The sequence below is a fragment of the Ictidomys tridecemlineatus genome, chromosome 7 (genome assembly GCF_052094955.1).
Source record: "Ictidomys tridecemlineatus isolate mIctTri1 chromosome 7, mIctTri1.hap1, whole genome shotgun sequence".
Lineage (NCBI taxonomy): Eukaryota > Metazoa > Chordata > Mammalia > Rodentia > Sciuridae > Ictidomys > Ictidomys tridecemlineatus.
The window spans coordinates 173,237,948-173,260,463 of record NC_135483.1 but is presented as its reverse complement, the minus strand read 5'-3'; the positions used below and the strand labels follow the sequence as shown (position 1 = coordinate 173,260,463).

General features: G+C 35.7%; 1 protein-coding gene across 15 annotated transcripts in view; it reads right to left on the bottom strand.

The window, feature by feature from the left end:
* The window catches only part of Unc80 (unc-80 subunit of NALCN channel complex), a 189,254-nt gene that overhangs the window by 64,335 nt on the left and 102,403 nt on the right, over nucleotides 1-22,516 (bottom strand). For 13 of the 15 annotated variants that reach the window (XM_078017951.1, XM_078017952.1, XM_078017948.1 and 10 more), the window contains 6 exons: nucleotides 15,028-15,135; nucleotides 13,746-13,884; nucleotides 9,674-9,855; nucleotides 8,919-9,050; nucleotides 6,384-6,570; nucleotides 5,650-5,781 (listed from right to left, as the gene is read on the bottom strand). In XM_078017951.1, coding sequence (XP_077874077.1) covers nucleotides 5,650-5,781; nucleotides 6,384-6,570; nucleotides 8,919-9,050; nucleotides 9,674-9,855; nucleotides 13,746-13,884; nucleotides 15,028-15,135 — 880 coding nt within the window. The remainder of the gene's footprint in view (nucleotides 1-5,649; nucleotides 5,782-6,383; nucleotides 6,571-8,918; nucleotides 9,051-9,673; nucleotides 9,856-13,745; nucleotides 13,885-15,027; nucleotides 15,136-22,516) is intronic. The other 2 variants (XM_040294849.2, XM_005341164.4) reach the window with 1 other exon arrangement.

Here is a 22,516-nt window from a genome sequence, read left to right as displayed (position 1 = left end):
AACTTAAATTTTCCATTTTTTGATAAAAAATTATGAAGCATGCAAAAAAATCAAGAAAATACTGCCCATAGAGAAATAAAAGCAGTCAATAGAAACTGTCTTTAAGGAAGCTTAGATTTGGGACTCAACTAGACAAAGATATTCTATCAGTAGTTGTATTTTCTATTTTAATACTTTATAAATGTTACATAAACATGACAGCTTTAATACAAAATAACAATAAAAATAAATCTGTCTTTTGCATACCATATCTTTTACATGCAAAATGGCAAATATAAATCTTATTTTATCCATAATTACATTAAGTAAAAATGGACAAAATATTCCTATCAAGAAACAGAATGAGCAGTAAAAATAAAAAGTGAAAAAGAACTTGAGAGTATTATGTTAAGTGAAATAAGCCAAACTTGGAAAGTCAAGGGTTGGATGTTTACTCTCACAGGTAGAAGATAGAGAGGAAAAAAAGTGAGGGGGGATCTCATGAAAATGTAAGTGAAAGGGAGCCCAAGGTAAGGATAGAAAAGGAGGGAAAGAAGTTGACCAAATTATGTTACATGTATTTATATGTGGGTTTATACATATGAATATCTCACAATGAATCCCACTGTTATATATAATTATAAGGTACCAAAAAAATAAATTAAAAAAAAAGAAACATGACTTAAATATATAGTGTTTTTAGAGTCATAGAGTTTCAGAGACACAAATAAGACGGAAGAAAGATGGAAAAAGATATGCCATATGGACAATAGTTAAGAGAAAGCTGGAACATCTATATTATTATCAAATTGAATTTTAATATAAAAAATTTTACTAGAGGCAAAGGAAGACATGTTATAACTATAAAAAAAATCAACCTATTGGGAAAACAATTTTACATGCATTTGTAACAACAAGAGAGCCCCAAAACTTAACAAGCAAAAACTGACAGAATTAAAGGGAGAAATAGATAATTCAATAGTAATCACTACAAACTTCACTATCCCACTCTCAGTAATGTTTAGAACAACTAGACAGACTTCATCAAGAGAACAGAGGACTTGAACAGCATTATAGACCAACTAAACCTAACATACATAAGCAATAATAATTAAACATTTTTCTGAAACATAGTTCAGAATGTATGCAATCACACACAAGCCTCAATGAGTTTATTTTTTTTAAAGAGAGAGAGAGAGAGAGAGAGAGAGAGAGAGAGAGAGAGAGAGAAAGAGAGAGAGAGAATTTTTTAATATTTATTTTTTTGACGGATACATCTTTGTTTGTATGTGGTGCTGAGGATCAAATGCGGGCCACATGCATGCCAGGAGAGTGCACTACCGCTTGAGCCACATCCCCAGCCCCTCCATGAGTTTAAAAAGGTGAAGTAATATGTTTTCTGACCCTAAGAGATTAAATTGTATATCAATAACTGTATAAGAACTTGGAAATTTACAAATATATAGAAATCAAACAGTTAATTCCAAATAACCAATGGTCAGATATTGAATTACATCATAAAATACTATTCCTTGAAAAGGATCAATAAAATTGACAAATCTTTAGGTAGACTGAGAAAGAGAAAAGAAGAAAAGACCCAAATTGCTAAAACTGAGGAAAAAGAGGGCACACATCACTACCAATCATAATTATCAATATAATAAGGATTGCAAAGAAATATTAAGGACAAGTATACATAAATAAATTAGAGAATGTGGATTAAATACACAAGTCTCTAGGAAGGCATAACGTAAAGAAGTTGACTAGGGAAGAAATAGAAAATTTGAATAGATTTATATCAAAGAGATTGCTATAGTAATTAAAAAAAAAACTTTCCACAAAGGAAAGCCAAGACCCAGGTAACTTTATTGGACAATTCCACCAAATACTGAACAGATATTTAACACTAATTCTTCACAAAAACTTCTAAAAATTAGAAGAGAAGGAAACACTGCTTAAATCAGTCTAATAAGTCAGTATTGCTTTGTACTGAAACTAGATAATGACATCACAAGAAATGAAAAACAGATCAGTATCCCTTATGTGTATAGATGAGAAAATCTTCAACAAGCTATTAGTAAACTGAATCTAGAACTATATAAGATTATATACTATGACCAAATGAGATTTACCTCAGAAATGCAAGGAAAGATAAACATATAAAAAGCAACAAATATATCTTAATAGAATGAAAAAAAAAACACCTCATGAGAATTTCAATAAGTACAAAAAAGCCTTTGATAAAACTCAACACTTTTCATAATAAAAAAGAAAATACAAAACTAGGAAATGAAGGGCACTTCCTCAACATTATAAAGGCCATTTATTAAAAACCCACAGATTTTTTTTAAAATAAAAAATCCACTAACACTAACTGGATTAAGTTAGTGAATACTTAATAGTAAAAGACTGAATGCTTTCCCCCAAGATCAGAAACAAGGCAAAAATATCTGATCTCACCTCTCCTATACAAACCATACTGGATGTTTAACCAGTATTATTAAATATAAAATAAAGAGAAAGATTAGTAGGAAAGAAATAAATTATCTTTATTTGCAGATGATATAATTTCGTGTATAAAAAAGCCTAAGGAATCCACAAGAAACTATTAGAAGTAATAAACTATTTCATAGAGGCTGCAGGATACAAGATATAATATACAAAAATCAACTGTATTTTTAAAAGACTTTTTAGTTATAGATGGACACAATATCTTTATTTTATTTATTTTTATGTGGTGCTGAGGATCAAACCTAGTGCCTCATGCATGTGAGGCAAGCACTCTACCATTGAGCTACAACCCCAGCCCTCAACTGTATTTTTATGCATGGGGAATAAAATCTCAAAAGTAAAATTAGAAGAATAACTTATTTTTTTGGGGGGGGAGGTGGGTACTGGAGATTGAACTCAGGGCCACTTAACCACTGAGCCACATACCCAGCCCTATTTTGTATTTTATTTAGAGACAAGGTCTCACTGAGTAGCTTAGTGCCTTGCTTTTGCTGAGGCTGGCTTTGAACTTGCAATCCTCTTGTCTCAGCCTCCCTTGCTGCTGGGATTACAGGTGTGCACCACCATACCTGGCAGGAGAACACTTTTAAATAAACTAGCATCAAAAATAATAAAATACTTAGGAATAAATTCAATGAAAGAAGTACAAGACTTGTACACTGAAAGCTACACATATTGTTGAAATAGGACCTAAATGAATGAAAAAGTATGCGTGTTCATTGATCAGAAGACTTAATAAATCCCACAGTGATCTACAGATACAATGCAATGAGATCTCATGTGTCTTTTTTAAGAAGTTGACAAAATAATCCTCCAATTCACATAAAAGTGCCAAGAGACCAAGATTAGCTAACATAATTTTGAAGAAGAAAAACATAGTTGAAGAACTCACATTTTCCTTAAAAAAATCTTACTATAAAGTTACAGTAATCAAGACTTATATATGCTACTGACACAAAGTATGGTACTGACACAAAGATTGAAGTATGGATCAATAGAATAGAAAGATCAGAAATAAACCATTACATTTGTGTTCAATTGATTTTTTACATTAATCCAAAAAAATTAATGAAGAAAAAGAATATCTTCAATAAATGGTACTCAGACAACTAGATATCTACATGCAAAAGAATGAAGTTGAATTCTAATATCATAATTAAAACATTAACTCAAAATTGACTGGACTCCTAAATATAAGTGCTAAAGCCATACAACTCTTGGGAAAAAAACATAGGAACAGATTTTTGTTATCTTGGGATACACAATTGTTTCTTAGATATGACACTAAAAGTACAAGTGACAAAATTTTATATATATATATATATAATTTTATATACATCTATGCATATAAATTTATATATATAATATATACATATATATATTCACATATATGACTTAAATAAAATTACAATCTTCCATGTTTCAAATTTGCCATTAAGAAAGTAAAAAGCCAAACCATAATGGTTTGGAAAATATTTGTGAACCGTTTATCTGACAAATGGCCTGTCTCCAAAATATATAAATAATTCTTATCACTCAACAGTGAAATTAACCAATTAAAAATGGGCAAATAACAGTATGGATACTTTGTTTTACATCTACATACTTCTTTCATGTATTGAAATAAATGCTTTCTCATTTGTATTTCATGTAATTGTAATTATATCTTTTACATTAAATGATATGCAAATTTAATACATAAAAGTAATAAAGAAAATAAAGACAAAAGATTCAAATGGACATTTTCCTAGAGAAGATATATGAATATTCAATTAGCACATGAAAAGATAATTTGCATTAGCATAATGCAAATCAAAATCATAATGAGATAGCCATTTCACATCCAAAGGCATGGCTAAAACTAAAACAGACAATAAAGAGTATGGGAAAAGATGTGGAGCAACTGGAACCCTCACACTTTTTGATGGGAATGTAAAATGGTACAGACACATTGGAAATACTTTGGCAATTTTCCTCATAAAAACTTCCACATGTCTGTTCCTAAGAGCCTAATTCATAGTAGACAAAATGGAAACAAAATGTGATAGAAAATTATTTGGGAATAAATAAGAATGAAAACTTAATACATGCTACAATATGGATGAACCTTGATAATATTATGCCAAATGAAAAAAATCCAGTCACAAAAGAACATATATCATACAATTCCATTTATATGAAATGTGTAAAATGGGCAAATCCATGGAAATAAAAAGCAGATTAGTTCTTGCTGGGTTCAGGGAAGCAGTGACTGCTAATGGGTATGGGTTTTCTTTTGATATGAAAAAGATATTTGAAAATTAAGATAGTGAGTGTTACATATTCCGTGGATATACTAAAAACTACAGCACTGTATACATCAGAGATGAATCTTACGATACATGAATTATTTCTTATTAAAATTGTTATGAAAATACAGATACGTCTTGGGCCCCATCTCCATAAGTTGTGAATAACTAGCATCAGTCATTTTTCAAAATTCCCTAGGACTGTGTAGCAAAGGGTTGAGAATGACTGCTCTATTTGTTCCATTTCTGTATATATTTTTGCTGACTTCATAAATCAGTGATGATATCTATATAACCATATAGCAGTTAGCCAGTTGTTCATCATTAGAGAAGTATAGTTTTTATGTTTTGGGAGCTGAAGAACATCAGTCTGCCTCCCACCCCTCCCATATCAAGAATCAGACTTCATTACAGGAATTTCATGATATTTAGTCTTAATTTGATTGTTAAGTTACTCCAGAACAACGTCCTACACTGGAGTCACTGAAAGAGGGTTTAAAAGTACCAGATACATGGGTCCTACCTTCAGAGATTGTAATTGTGATAGGTCTGGACATTTTAAAAAAGCTTCCCAGTAATGTGAAGCCAGGGAAGAAAACCATTTACTGCCTAGAATAATGTCTTCAGGACTTTCAGCAATATGATTACATGTAATGTAATTAAAAGAGGTCAACTTAAAAATGAGAATTCTTGGTGAAATCAACATTTTTTTTTTAAGGATTCCACTCTGGTTTTTCTTTTTTAACCTCAAATCATCAAATAAGTTCTTTAATGAGGACAAGTGTAAAAGTAATAAGGTGATGTTAACTGGAAAAAGATCCAAAACAATTGAGCCATGAGGAATAAAGAAGGCATTTGCAAGAGGACATACCTTCTGCGCTGACAGCTGAACGCACCGACCAGACCGACCCTCGTCGGAAGGAGTAATTCCTGTGGGAGGTGCTCGAGGTGCAGGAGGGGCTCACGGACAGTCGGCGGGATGCCAGATTGGTGACTTCTTCTACTGGCAAACAAAATGGGGCATGTGAACTTTACAACTCAATTTATCATCATCACAGATACAGTTATGCTTATACCACAAGTATACACTGCTTTCAGACCACAGGGCTAAAGTCACTTAGAATGACTAGGAAACAAAGACTCTACAAAAGAAAGACAAAAGTTCCTCCTAAAGTTTCCCAGGAAGTCAGAACACAGAATCACTGAAATTAAAATGATTCATAAATCATTTTTTTTATGTCAACTGACAAATTGTCTACATGTGTGAAGGCTGGAAACAGTTATTGGATTACTCTATTTTCAATGATGAAAGAGTGGTTGCATTTACTTTAATAAGCATTCTGAATTTAGCCAGAATCTGGAATCACAACCAAGCCTTCATCCAAGATCTGACGGGTTCCCTCAGCACAGCTCATGTTTTCCCTGGGAAATGGGCCAACTCTAGACTTTAGAAAGCAACAACTTCTTTCTTTGGATATTGTCAGAAAGTGATAGAGGTGGAGGGGGCATATCACCTCATATCACACAAGGTCATGAATTTCTATTTAAAAACAAGTCCTTTCCCTGTGACTCGGCCCCCAAAGAAGTCCGGGGTGCAGAGGGCACCTTCTTCTTCCGGCTCTGAGTTGGGTGTGCAGGTGGGCTCATAGCAAGCCTCCTGGGTGATGGGGATGGCAGTAATGAGGCTGGCTTCTCGACCCAGGCGTTTCTTCTCTTCCTCCTGCTGCAAGTTCTTTAAGATATGTTCTGCTCTTTGATGAGAGCGAGAGACAGCCCGGGCAGAAAAGGATTTCTGTGGAGACATGAGGGCAGGTTTATTTAGTAGGAACTCTTCCTGCAAGGTTAGAGTCATAAAGAACGACCTAATGAATTACACCCATGTGGTAGTTTGACCTCAGGAAATGTTAGGGCCCTTTATGATCCAGTTTTATGGAGATTTATTTGTTTTTCTACCAATTTTCTAAGTTATGTATGACTGAGCATTTTTTAACTCGATTAGAATAGTTATTGAAGAATATCTGTAATTTCTGGAAATAATCTTATTTAACTTTTAGGATTTTTGGTGATATCAGTGATTCACTTTTTAAACATTAACACTAAAAATAGGACAAATTCACTCTTCAAAATTTGGTACACATATTTTTGAACTGGCTTTAAGTGAAGGATATTCATTACATAAGGTTAACAAAATAGAAAGTTGAAACCATGGAAAGGAGGAGGAAGGAGATACATCTCTCATATAAACCAGTTAGTATGTGACTTATTCCATTTTTGTAACCAAGTATTTATTACACTTTAAATAATATTTGTAGATAAACACAGTGGCACAATGTAAATATTTAAATTGTAGAAATACAATTACTGAGTTTAGGAGAGTTGATAGTGTGACTATGGTTGAATATAAAATTTGATCTATGTCTACTAGTACCAAAGGCATAAAGGAAAAATTTTAAAAAAATAGGACAAATTCACTCTTCAACAGGTGAATTTCACTTTGCAAAATGGCTATTCTATTTATGCCTTCCTTTTGCTGAGACAAATTCCAAGAGCTCTGGAGACAGTGGTCTCAGTGCAGGGAAATGATCCTGGAATTCTTCACAACCAATAGGAAGCAATCTCTATGTCCAACAGCAACTGCACATCTCTTTGTTGGCCTATAGTAACATAAGCTTCTAGAGTCTGATAAGAGATCTTGGTAACTCTTCTAAAGGTGGGCATGCATAGAAACCTTATTTGTTGCATATTAACATAAGACAAAAGGTTTACTATGACGAATGGCACAATAGCAGTTAAAAAGCATTTGATTGGACAATTCATTTTCAAGACTAGGTGGTTAAGCTGGCTTATTATATAGCAAAAGGTAAGAATTGTGGAGGGAGAGAAAGGGCTGGTTACAGAGGCAGGGGACTTTGTTTCAAACATATTGTAAAGTCGGGAGAGAGTTGGTTGGCTCAAGGGAATCCATTGCCTGTATGGGAGAAAAGTCAAGAATCTAAGGCTGGTGGTTCAGATGTTGTAATTACCACACATATGAGAAAAGAAACAGATGTGCCTTTCTCTTTAGCACTGGATCACGGGATATGAAGATATTGTACGTGAAAAAACTAAAATAAAACAGGCAAATTGCAATGGGTGAAGAGTTCAAACAATTCTCCAAGAAAACTGCAAATGCCTTACAAAGTCTGCATATGATATGCAAAATGTTCAACTTAACTTCAATATTCAACTAACTTTTTCAAAAGGGTGTGAATTAAAAAACCAATAACTATTTTTTGCCACTTGAGGTGTCAATTTAAAAAAACACACACATTACTTGGAATAGAAAAGATGTTTTTCTTAAGGAAAAATGTGTAAGGTAAAATGGCATAACATTTTTTTGGATATTTTGTTAGATGTATTGAAAGTCTTTAACATGTATATATAATTGCCATAAATTTGATGGGAATTTATTCAAGGAAAGATGATAGATTTGTGTAAAGAGATGAGTTCTTCTATTTTTGCTATGTTTTCCAAATCTTTTACATAATTCATAATTTGGAAAAGTAAGTAAAGCAGGCATATTTTGAGAATTGACTTTATCAATAGCCTCATATTCTTGGGTTTTGTGTGCAAATAGCTGTGTTCTTGACTTAGCTGTTAATGGGTTACATTTTACACAGCTGTGATATGGAAGAGCAGCATAAGACCTGAGGTCTGAGTGATATGTGTGGTGATGATATTGATGACCTGCAAAATAAGAAGCAAAAGAGGAAGTGGGAGTTCCCAACTCTCTTCTTTTTCTTACTCTTGCAGGGTCAGTATTTTTAACCTTCAGGTATTTCACATCTTATAGGTTAAATTAGTATATTTGCTGTATAATAGCAGCAAAGTGCTTCCATTGGTCAAGAAATCCATGCCTAATACTTTTAATAATTTTATAAGATGGCTGAAGCTTTTATAAAACAAAATTATGTTGACTGGAACGTATGCAAATGACCACTACTATGTGTTAGTTTCTTCTGTCACAGAAATGAACAACTCTATGAATGTTGTTACATTCTTTTAACAAGAACAAAGGAGTTATCTCACATTTATTGCTTTTCTCTTTTACATGTACTCCAGGCAGCTTGGAGATATGGGGGCAAAGTGCTTGATACTCACAGACTGATCTTCATTAATGGGGTCCTGGACACTCCCACTGCACTGAGGGACCCATGGAGGGTCAAACATTGGGACAGATGGCATTCCAAGCACTGGGGAGGGCAGGGTGAAGTTGATACTGGGAGGCGGGATCTGTTAGTTGATAACAGAAGAATGAGGTGAGCAAGATGAAATATGAGTCTGGAAAGAGTCGAGTCTGAAGTATAATTAAGACACAATCCATTTTAATAGGTGTCAAGGACCTACGTGACTCCTCCCAGAATAGGCAAGAAACAAAGAGAAGAGCTGTCTGAAAAGCTATTTTTTTTTTTTTGCTGGAGGACACACCATGAACCTCTCTGGGCCTCAGTTTACTCATCAATAAAATGAAAGAGTTTCAACTAAATGACATTTAGTTGTGTTAACTATCTTCCTCCAAAGGTACACAGATATATAGATACACACACACACGTATTCTTTTAACAGCAAAATGCATAGAAGATTACAATCCACTTATATGTGCTTACCTCTGGGGATGTTATTATGCTATTGAGGTTTTATAGAAACTTGATTCTCTATTTTACATTCTTCTGTATTTCAATTTTTCTTTTAGCAACAAGAACACATTCGTGTGTGAGTTATGTTTACTTATATAATTAGAAAAACAAAAGACAAGGTTTTCCTTCACTAGGCATTGTAGCTCCGACGTTCTTGGATTTAAACAAATCTTGGGTGAGTTTTGCTGATCAAATTCTCATGTGGGAAGTATCTCTCACCTTAAAAATCTGCTGTGCTCCCTCCTCCATCCGGGGCCAAACCTGATAGCGAAACCTCCAGAGCGTGTGGAATTTGAGGACAGCATTCAGTCTCTGCACAGTCTCTGGGTGGTGGAACTCTGACATCAACATGTCAGACACGGCTTCAGGAACCTTCACAGCACACAGCAGGAACATGGCAGCTAGAGACAGTTAATGATTCGTCAGCTATACATTTTTAAGTTTTGCTTGATTTCTGGGGTTGGGAAAAAGTGGTAGCTGCTTAGATCTTCTGAAAATGACTCCTGAGCTCAGATCCAAGCCACCAGCACTGGCCAAAACCACTAGAAACCAAACATCACTCTGATTCACCTATAATCATCCAAAATCTGTTGCAAAAGCAGCAACAGCATGACATTTCAGTAGAATAACTTATGCTAAGCAAGGCTTCCTTTGGCTCACAGAGAAAAGAGAATGCCAGAGGAAGCCTATGAAAAAACAAATCACACATCAAAATACACTATTTATGAAGTGGCTAGAGTCATCCCACGGTAACCCAAGAACATTACATAAGATCCAATGCAAACCACTTCTGTATCATCAGTTGTATTTTAAAAATACACATTGCAGATTCTATTAGAAACTTCTACCTTTCTTAGAGATAGAAGAGATGGAGAAGCAAAAAGATTTCATGGATCATAATACTTCCATTTTATTTTTTAATTTTGGGAAAAGTTAAATATCAATAAGAGAAAGGTCAGGTGCTAATGAACAATGAGACTGATAAATATGCTAAAGCACAGATAAAGGGTCAGAGGCAATCATTAAAAACATATAAGAGGTTGTGAGGGGAAAGAGGGGGAAAAACAAGGGAGAGAACTGAACAACAACAGATGACGCAGAGAGGGAAGATGGGAGGGGAGAGGAGGGGGGATAGTAGGGGATAGGAAAGGCAGCAGAATACAACAGTCACTAATATGGCATTATGGAAAAATGTGGATGTGTAACCGATGTGATTCTGCAATTTGTATTTGGGGTAAAAATGGGAGTTCATAACTCACTTGAATCAAATGTATGAAACATGATATGTCATGAGCTTTGTAATGTTTTGAACAACCAATAAAAAAAAAAACATATTCTAGAATCTCTCTTCTTTTCTCCCCAGAGCCTCAAAACACGCTCAGTCTTGGTAGAAGACCCAGAGCAGGGCCTTAGTCCTCACTCTTCTCTACTTTGTGATCTTGGGCAAGCCTTTTAGATTCTGTTAGCTTCCATTTCCTCACTGATAAACTGGAGGATGATGACACCTGACTTCAAATTTGTTGTTAAAATAAATCAAAGAATGTATGAAAAAGTGCTTTGTAAAGTGAATGGTGTCGCACAGTTCTAAAGTACATTTCATCTTTCCATGACAATATGGTAAAATGGGAAGGGTATTTACAACGTGCCATCAGATCTGGGTTGGATTTTCTGGCTAATTCTGAACTGTGCAGATTGGATAAGTTCCTTCAACTCTCTGACTTGAGTTTGCTCATCCTCAGAATGATCTATCAGTAACACGTTGTCTGTGGAATATAGTTCTATAACAACTGTTAGTTATTGTGATCCTTGGTTTATTAATATCCTTTTTATTCCTAGCCTACCAGCTGCCTAAGTCTCCACTCTTTCTCCTTTTTTTAACTTCCCTTTAAAAATATACTCTATACTGCTTTAATTTTTAAACATCATGCTCACTCTTTAAATCACTGAGGCTCTAATCTCTTTACAACAGTAGTTTCCTTATTGATTATCAGATCCATTGGTATATTTTTTACCGAATGTTTTTACCCTTAACACCTTTGAAACAATCTACTTGAGACTTACTCTCTTTTATTTCCATGGCTTGAAATCATTAATTTTTTACTTTTCTTATCCCTTTTCCTGGGTCCCCATCTGCTGCTATTATTTCAGCTGTCACCTACATCAACTTGTTCCCAAGTTTATCTCTGGTTTCAGCTTTTCTCTTTTTGGGGGAGTGGGGGTTACTAGGGATTGAGCTCAGGGGCACTCAGCCACTGAGCCACATCTCCAGCCCTATTTTATATTTTATTTAGAGACAGGACTCACTGAGTTGCTTAGTGCCTCACTTTTGCTGAGGCTGGCTTTCAACTCGTTATCCTCCTGCCTCAGCCTCCTGGGCTGCTGGGATTACAGGCGTGTGCCACAATGCCCAACTGGCTTTTCTCTTTACTTCTTCCAGGTCATGTCTCCCAACTCTATGTCACATACTACCCTCACCTAAAAAAAAAAAAAAGAAAGAAAGAAAGAAAGAAAGAAAGAAAGAAAGAAAGAAAGAAAGAAAGAAAGGAAAAAGAAAAATCTCTATTTCTAAAACCAAACTATTCTGCTCATTGCGGCCATATTAAACTTGGTAATAATTCAGTCTCTTATGCACATTTTCTTTTTGGCTCAGAGCCCATGAATAATTTCTCATATAGCAATTTTAGAAAGTCCACAACCCTAACTCTGCCATCCAGGGTCTGTGGCAATCCAAGTTCCACTCACCTCTCTAATTTTATGGATAGTTGGTCTCTCTGGAAAGCTACTCTAGTGGTCAAATCAGTCTCCAGTCTTTCCAAGTAAGCCCAGTTTATTTCCACACCAACACCATTTTCCCTGCTTGGCTAACTTTTAGTCATTCTGAAAGCCTGGTCCACCTTTATATTTTCCCTTGGAGTCTCCATGACTGTCCTGATTTGGGAAAGAATGCCTTCTGTAGCTCTCCGAGAGAAGCAAAAACTTGAGCTTTAATGTAAACAAATATATTTTTTGAAGATATTTGTTTAGTGTAGTATAAAAGAACAAAAGGCTAGAACCTAAAATTTTACCTACAGGTCTTGATTAAATAAATTATGGTATATCTATTCAGTCAGTGGAATCTTCTGCAGCCATTAAAAAGAGTTGAGGTAAAACTATAAAATAATTTTAAAATGCTCTCCAAATATCAATGAAAAACTGCAAAGCACAAAAGCTTTTATAATATCCTTGTGTGGAAACAAAAACATGCAATATATACATAAAACACACACACACACACACACACACACACACACACAGACACACACACACATGTATAATGTACCCTAGAGGAATTCCTGAGAAACTTAATTGTTGCCTCTGAAGAAAGGAACAAGTAGTCATGGGAAAGAGGGTGACACTTTTAACTTCATAAATTTTTGTAATACTTGAATTTTTACCATGTGCATTTTGCAATCAACATACTATGAATAAATAAAGGAATTTGTCTAAAAGGGGGAAATGAAGAGCCTACATTTTGTATCTACCAGATATGTTTTGGACAAATCACTTAAATTTCATGAATTTATTTTGACATTGTAATTTGGACATAGAAAATTACTCTCATGAGATCTGATAAAGTTAATGTTAGTGATGCACTTTCAGTCTAGGAAATAACATAAAAAGAATTTTATCTTTTAGAAAACATAGTGAAAATGTAGGTTTGGGAGGGAAATTATCTCTCTAATTTCTTAATACTGCTGGAGTTTGGATGGTGCATGTCTCCTAAAGATCTATGTGTTGCTCCCCAGGGTGGTGCTACTGGGAGGCACAGGGTGAGTTGGGGCCTACTGAGAGGTCCTTTGGTCTTTGGGGGCATACTTTTGAAAAGGACAGTGAGTCTCTATCTTTTTCTCCCTTTTGCTTCATAGTTATGAGGTGAGCAGTTCTGCTCTGCTATGTGCTCCCCACCATTTCCGTCTTGTACCATCATGGACTGGAACCTCTAAAGCCATTAACCAAATAAACCTTTTCTCTTCATAGGTTGGCTATCTCAGGTATTTTGTTAATAGTTTTGGAAAGATGATTAACACATATTCTGAGAGAAATCTACTGTTCTTGTGCAAATCACATAGTGATTTTGGAAAAGAGCACTCAAAACCTGGGTCTTATTTCCTATAGCACACAACTATGTTTGCGGTTCTAGCAACTGCCACCAACCTAATCTAGAGGCAAAAATTAGATGAATTCCCCTCTCTCTTATTTCAACAGTATGGCAGTGGCTGCAGGCGTGGGGTCCCAGGTGGTCTTTCTTTACCTGCTGCCCCTGCCATGTGCTCATCCATGCTGAGCAGGAGCTCCCAGGCTGCTGGCTGGATATCACCATACATCTCCTCTGTCAGAATTGGAGCTGCCTTGATTAAAAGAGATAAAGGAGCAGGCGACAAGCTCATCACCTGGGAAAGATGGAAATCATGTTTTAAAATCTTTTAGGACATTGATTACTGTCTTCTTCCTTATGAGTAACTTCCCCTCTCGGATTTCCTTAAATGACCTGAAAATACTTTCTAAAAGGGGAGCATATTTAGTTGGCATAGTGTATGAGCTTTATACTTTTCAGTTGAAGAAAATTAGAAGGGTAAAAGAAAACCTCCCTCCCTAATCTTGTAATGCTTTCATCACAAAATCAGCTTTACAACCACCCAAGCATAAACTGTAGAACACATACAACTCCACAAGAAAAGACAAATACCAGCCAATGTATATTTGTCTTAAAAGTCCTGGTTGACTTCTAAAGACTTGCGTATTTCCTTCCTCTTGGTAGATTTCTGCTGAAAACCATAAGCAAACAGTAACTTCTGAAGGAGTCCTTAGAAAGCTATTTTTCTAAGCCAGTGTGAGCTTCAATGGCATTTTCCTTTGAAGCAGTATACACTGTGGTTATAACCCCAGGTCCATCCACAAAACATATTTAATCCATTATTTCAGATAATATAGGCAGTAAATGTAGGTTCTGGAAAAGTCATAATTTTAAATATATTCCAGAAAAACATGAAAAATTTGTTTTTTTTCCCTGCAGAAAGGTACAATTTAGAGTTTAGCTTACAATAGCAACATAATAGTGTTATGATTAGTAGGTAAATATAGTATTTTATTTAATTCATGCAATAATCTTTTGGGATGGGTCTAGTGTTATACTCCCCACTTTCTAGATAAAGAGACTAAGACCAAGGAAAATTAAGTAACCTGTGCAGAGTCCCAGAGCTACAGCAGCAGGCACGGGATCCAGACTGTCTCATTCTGAAACCTATGGGTGTTGCCACCATGCACTGATGAGAAATCAGCTCCACTGGAGTGGGCAGACTGGGGAAAGATGTGGCTCCAGCTAAACCCCTCTGGCTTTGTCTGTGTATCTGGATGCCTAGCAAGAAGGATTTTTCCCTAGCACACTTGGTGGCACTTTTCTCACCAGTTAAGGAGTCCTTTATGTCAGCATGGTGCCAACTTATATTGTGTTTCCCAAATGCTTGTAAACAGGCTGTCTGGAACTTCTTCCCTATTAATGCTCCATGGATGTTTTTTGATCCAGGTGCCAGTACCTGAAGTCGGATGTATTTCAGCATCCCAGAATCCTTTTTTCCTTCCAGGTTGGCATCTGAAGCTCTCTTCTTCAGGGAAGGTGTCCTCAGGCATGACTTATCTGAGCACTGAAAAGAAGATGTGAAATGTAATGAAGGTGCTGTGATTTCTCAAACACCAACAGTGCTTAATTCCCCCCCAATCCTTCAAACAATCATCTTCTAATGGAAGGTCTGGTTTAATGCTTTTTAGTGGGCCTGTGTCTTGTTAAATTTAGAAAAGAAGTTAATTTTGCAATGAAAAGGGAGTTTAGAGATATTTAGTACATTTTAGGAAACTGGAATCCAGACAGGTGGAGTAACTTGACCAAGTTATAAAGCTAATTATTAGCAGAATAAGGAAAGGAAAAATATCTTCTGATTTCCATTTCAGGGTTAATTATATTCTATCAGCTGGTTAAAAATACAAATCTTTTAAACTATTGAGTCAGGTAAAATCCACTCTGTTCCTTTATAGGGTTGCAAGGTACATTTTGAAACATTTCAACTCATAAAAAAAAAGAAAGAAAATATTTCATAGAGAAGTGTTAGGACATTAAAGGTCAAAGAGAGGGGTTATCAAGTGTTATGGGTTGGATATGAGGTGTTCCCCCAAAGCTTCTGTGTTGTAAGAATATTTAGAGGTGGAATGATTGAATTACGGAAGCGGTAACCTAATCAGTCTATTCTACTTTAAATGGAGTAACTGGGTGGGAATTGTAGGAAGGTGGGGCTTGGTTGTAGGAGGTAGATCACTGAGGGTGTGCCCTAGAAGAGTTCTTGGGGCCCCTTCTCCTGGCATTCATGAGTGGAGCAGCACCTTACCACAGTGCCATGATGTTCTGCCTGACCTTGGTTCCAGAGCAAAGGAGTGAGCCAACCATGAACTAAACAAACAAAAATAAACTTTTCCCTCTCTAAGTATTTTGCTCACATCAACGAAAAGGAAGTATGAGCTTATAGCAGCCATCATCTAGGTCTCAGTTGTATAGGTAAAATGGTTTCTTTTTTAAGTACTCATCTGCAGGAGGCAGCAGCTCTTCTTTCAAAATGTGCCCTCAACCTGGGTTCAGAAAAGCTCGACTCATCTGCATAAGCACAGATGAGACAATTGCTTCCTCTGACTCCATAACTGCCAACCAATGGAGTGAACTGAGCAGCTGGGGACAGGCCCTTGTTTATTTATCCTGAGTTCTGATTCCTCCTAGTTTTGCACTCCAGGCAGTGAAAAGAGGGAGTCCTTTTTCTTGTACAGACTAAAGCTCATTTGTTTTTCCAGTGCCATGTCAATGAAACACTTTCTCCCTCAATGCCAAGGGAAAAAAACAGAACTTCGGAAAGATTTTTAAACAGAGCTTCACAGTGTTATAGATGGAGATATTTTGAAAGAAAAGGCAAATCTAAAAGTATGTGCATGTTCCAAGAAAGTCTTTTGAAACTCTGACATAAAGACTCAAGACAATGAATCTGCTATTTGGCTTAGTACAGAACCAACTTTTTAAATGAACCTACTTGGAAACAAGGGATCAGAGCTCTTATGTTTTCTAAATAAAAAAAACCATGGAGGTGCATACTTGGGAACACATATAACTTGGGGAAAGAAGCATTGAATTGCTGGTCCCCACCCCTCCCCGTGAATGTAAAAGCCATATTCAGCATAAATAGCATGCTTATTTTACATAACTTGAAAATTGTTCCAAAATCACACATAGCAATAGTTTTCCATATAAATAAATGTGTTTTGATATCCTTTTAAAAAGAGGTAGGATATTTAAAAATCAGTATTTCCCTGTTTTAATTCTTTCTACTTTTAAAACAATACACTTACATTATAGAATATCTGGAAAAGGCAGAAAAACTATGAAGAAGCAAAAAATCCCCCAAATTGTGAACTCAATGATAGTCATTATTTTATTCTTTGTTTTCCCCTCAATGCACCTTAGCAAAACTGTGATGATGCTTTGAATGTGGCACAACAATTTTAAACAATTCACTTCACTATGATTTTATAAATATTTTCCAGGTAGTTATAATTATTTTAAAATATGATTTCTGTATTTTACAAATATTTTGACCTGTTGTCCTTTAGTTGGACATTTTGTTTTTTTCAGGGATACTTATGAATAGTTCTCCTTGATTTTAACCAAATACTCAGCTTAGGGAAAAAAAGAAAAAGGATGAGCATTAGTTCCTATATGTTGGGAAATGCAGGGTTGTGTTTAATTCTGCCTACCAAGACAGAAGATTTAAGTCCAGCACCTCATAGATCACATATTTAATGACCTTTATTGGCTCTATTTCTCCTTCTGTTTCTGGTTTCATAAGAGTCAGCTAGATCCTTTCAAAAAAAACCCCTTAATTATTTGAATAAGTTCAAATAGGTTTCTGCTTCTTGCAACAGAGTATTGGCTACAGAGAAATAATGCTTAGTTATTCTAAATAAAATATTCATTCACTTAATAATTCAAGATTTTTTTGTGTGTTAACCATATGTCAGGAATGGGGTCAACTTCTGGAGATAGGTTGGGGAGCAAATCATCATGGGGTTTGCACTCTTGGAGACTGTCTTTCTAAGGAGAGACCGAAAGCAAACAAGCAAGCAAATAAAAGGGCCATGATAAGTAAAAAAAGGAGATACGTACCATGAAGCATGATTCACCCAGGAAATAACAAGGCATTTAAAATTCAGGAATGCTGAAATCAGCCTACTGGGCTCTCCTAGAAAGGCATTTCCCTATATTTCTGGGAAAAGCACCATGCCAAATGAAGGGCAAACTCTGTGCTTCACATATGTTGGACATGTGAGTTACGGATGTTATGTTGGGCAATCATAAGGCCAAGGAATCAAGACCCACAGCCTGGTCTCAGACTCACAACAGTGTTGTCTACAGCTTTTGAAAAACATTGTTTCTGCAAGACAGCAGTGGACCTCTTTCTATTTGCATTGGTTTTATAAAATTTACCCACATTCAGTCCTTTCTATTTTTGGACATGTATTACCATTCTCCTACCCTTCTTTTTGGTTGAAAGAAAAAAAAATGTTTTATCTACTCCTTTTTATCATCAGCAAGCACTAATTGAACCTTTATTTAGAACACAGCATTGGACAAGGTACAGATGGGAAACCATAGAATTCCTTGGTGAGGAAAATATATACATATAGCATGATAGTTTATATACATAAAAAATAACCTTCAAGTTTGGAAGTGCACTAAAATAAACTCACAGAACATACTGCGAGTCCCCAAGTGCTGGAATGTAGATTAGCAGATTGATCAGAGTGAGATGGGTTGCAAAATGTACCGGCTGTCACAAATACATTCTGCCATAAAAACCAATTAAAGAGCAAACAGGAATGAAGTACCAATTGCTCACAGTCAATTCTAATCAGACCGTTGTTTTTACTCTTGATTTATTGCCTTTTTCTGTTTTCATTTTGGATCTGGAAATGTGGCATTGTTCATTTGTGTGACAGATTCAGAAGAGGCAAATGGAAAACATCATGAGAGGAAAAAGATGCTTGAGCAGGAAGCGAGCATTTTGGAAATAAAATGTTTGCCACAGAAGATTCAGAATGTTCTTTCAGCTCTCTACCTGAATGACTAACTTCAATGTGATGAGGGTACATTTCTTTGGCTTAGATTTCCTAGCTGTAAGTCACAGAAGGTTCATAAGACTTTTCTGCTGCTTCACACCAGTGTCATGGGTGAGCAGAGGTGAAGGGCTCTCATGAGCTTTGCTAGACTATAATGTCACTCACTCATTCAATATTTATTGTTTCTCTGCTGTTAGTGAGTTCTCTGTTAGTGACACATAGGATATAAAAATTGTAAAACATCCTCAGTTCTCAAAGAGTTTATAACTAAGTGACAGAGGGTGCTTGTTATTACTCATAGGGTGGAATACAAGCCTTCTCCTCGCCTACATGCTCTAGTTCCTATCTGCCTTACCATGTACTGCAGTCCTTTGTGTTTGCCTCTTCTCACTAGTTGGAAAATTCTGTGTTCCATTAACATTCAAGCACCCTTCAGTTAAAGGTCACTTGTCACTTTATTGGAGAGGTTAGCCTCAATAAGCTGTTAGTGCAGTATGCCTGTCTATCGAATTGATGGCTGTTGCAATTTTATATCAATCTGGGAGGCTTATTTGATTAATGTCTGTCTCTCAGACATTTGTCCCTTTTGCTCATTATTATACCAGCACAAAGTATGGGGCTTAGCATGGCCCACAGGTTCTTAAAAACTTAGTTGTGTAGATAAATGGAGAGATGGATGAATACACAGAGGAATGAATGAATGAACAAATGAAGAATAAGAATATAACAAGTAAAAAACCATTATGATTTAGATGAAAAAAGAAGGAAGGAAAATAACATTTATTGTCCACCTGTAATATGTCCTGTGCTTAACACTTGGGGAATCAGAAAAGGTTTCAGGGATGTGATGGTACTTAAATTGGGTCCTTAAAAACGTTTGCGTCTGACAATATATAGATTAGAGATGAAATTATAGTTTGGGCAAAAAAGTGGCAGCAAAAATTTCAGACGGTGTATAGAGAACAATTAACATTAATTTAGGCTCATGTATTTTTGCAATTTCCAACATATACTGTTTCCTCTTAAAGCTAAGGGAGTTTGTATATGAAGAGAGAACTTACATAAATTAAAATAGATTTTCTTTAAATGTGATGTCATTTGTGTTTGAAATATAGACTGTATATTAAAATACATGTATACATGTATACATGCATACACACAAACATATACATAATTTTTACTTTTATGCCATTATTTAGAAGTTCATACGGTTCATTGTAACTCACAGTTTATCTTTTCTCCAATTTCATTCTCCCTATAATTTGTATAATATGAATAACATGAGATATGGTCTAGTTAAAAAGCCCTGACTTTGACTGCAAATTAGTACACCATGCTTCATACCATGCTTCAGTCTAAAGTGACCAAATTACCATATCTAGAACTCTAGCAATAACAGCTAACCATGGACCTAAAAGCAAGGGAATTAGAAAGAAAACAATTGATCTTTCTACCTGGTCCTACTTTGTTCATGTTGATATATGCTTAGTTGTGTAGATAAATGGAGAGATGGAAAGCAGTATGGAGATTCCTCAAAAAAAAAAAAACAGGAATGGAACCACCATATGACCTAGCTGTCTCATTCCCTGGTACTTATTTAAAAGAATTAAAATCAGAATACTATGGTGAAACACATCAACCTTTATAGCAATGCAACTCACAATAGTCAAGATATGGAACCAACCAGGTGCCCATCATTAGATGAATGGATTAAGAAAATGTGGTATATACAGAATGGAGCTTTACTCAGCCATTAAGAAGAATGAAATTATGGCATTTGCTGGTAAACAAATGGAAGTGGAGACTATCATGCTGAGTAAAATAAACCAGACTCAGAAATTCAGGGGCCCAATGTTTTCTCTCATATGCGGAAACTAAAGCAAAATAAGGAGAAAAGCAAGGGTTGGGAGTTGGAAATCTTAAAGACAGAGGGAAGATCAGTAGAGCAGAAGGAGAGGGGGAGAGAAGGGGATGGAAATGGGGGGGAAATGCAGAATAAATTCAACAAAATTACACTATGTGCATGTATAAATATTCCACAGGGAAATTCACTTTAATGTATAACTATAAAGCACCAATTAAAAATATATAAATGAATGGAAGGAAGAGTAGAAAAAGAGGAATGGGGAGAAATGAGGGAAGGGAAAGGGGGCATTGGGGACTGAAATGGAGTAAATTAAATTCCGTGCATGTATAATTGTCAAAATGAACCCAACTATTATATGCAACTATAATGCACCAATAAAAGCAAAATATTAAAAAAGTTCTGACTTTAGTATTCCATATTTCTAAGTTAAAGTTTAGCTGAATATGTTTTTTTAGATATGAACTGTGGACAATCTCATCTTTCTGAGACTCAATTTTTTCACCTATAAAATGTAAAGAAAAATACCTCTTGCATCAAAGCACTTTGTCAATGATGTGTGTGTGTGTGTAATATATATATATATATATATATATATATATATATATATATATATATATATACACTTCTTTTGCCCTCATATATATATTTAGAAAAAAATATTAAATAAGCATGTCCCAGAAGCTAATACTGCACTCTTATGTGATACATACTTTTTTTTTTCTTTAGGATCTCTTGTACTAGTCAAAAGTTCTTCAGTGATCACATATTGTTTTTATATTTTAAAAGTTATAATTTAAAAATCCCTTTGTGATGCTAAAGCATTACAAATTGCTGCAGAACTCAACCACATTTTTGTTTTTATTATTTGTGATCTCTAGTTATTTGATGTATATATTATTGCCCAATTCCAGTCCAAACCTGGCTTGTGAATTCCTTAGTAGAAAGAGCCTTTGCTCCTACTTACATTTTTTTAAAAATATTTGGCCTAATAGTGTGCCAACAGCAGGTGCATAATGAATGCTTGTTGAAATGAATAGGTGTTATAGAAAAATCTCTTAGCAAAACCATTTGGGAAAAGCAGCTGCAGGGGCAGCCACAGCATTCAAGTTAAGCATCTTGGCTACCATGCCTGGTCAGGGCAGGTGGGCAACTCAAGGCTTTGCTGGCAGGAGCACAGCAGCCCTGGTTACTGTCTTCATCTTCTGCCAGCTCAGCTGCTCAGGGTTGTCAGGAGCGTGCAGCTGAATGCCTGGAAAATGTCATAGTTTCTTGAAGGAATTTCCTTTAGGCTGATCTGACCTAGATTATTCTGTTATTTTTCTGTGAACAGTTGGGCCATTTAGGGCTTATTTCATAATACATAATTGCATTAGCTTCCTATTGTGGCTGTAACAAATTACCACAAGCTTTGTGGCTTAAAACACAGATGTATTATCTTGCAGTTCTGGTTGTCAGAAGTCTGAATGGGAGTGGAAGGATAGCATTCCTTCTGGAGGCCCCAGGGATGCTCCATTTCCTTGTCTTTTCCAGCTTCTAGAGGTGCTGGTTTTCTTTGGCTCGTGGCCTGCATCATGCTGACCTCTGCTTCTGCCATCTCATCTCCTTCTCTGTCTCTGAATCCCTTAGGCTTTTCTTCACTTATAAGGCCTTACGATTACATTGAGCCCACCTGCATAATGCAGGATAATTTCCCCTTGGTAAAATCCCTAATCATACCTGTGAAGTCTCTTTTCATATAGGGTGACATATTCACAGGTTTCCAGGGAGTAGATGCAAACATCTTTGTGGAGGAAGCATTATTCTGCCTGCCACAAAAACTTACTTATCACCACAACCATTGTGAATTCATATTTATTCACAAAAATTAGGCAAAACCTGGGGAAGAGTCCATGTTTACTTGTGAACATGAAGACAAAGCATTTTTCTTGCACTTATTATGTACCTTTGTGCAGAAGCACAGAGAACCGTAGGCTGGTTTGAACAATTGCAGTTTCCTGAAAATTTTTATT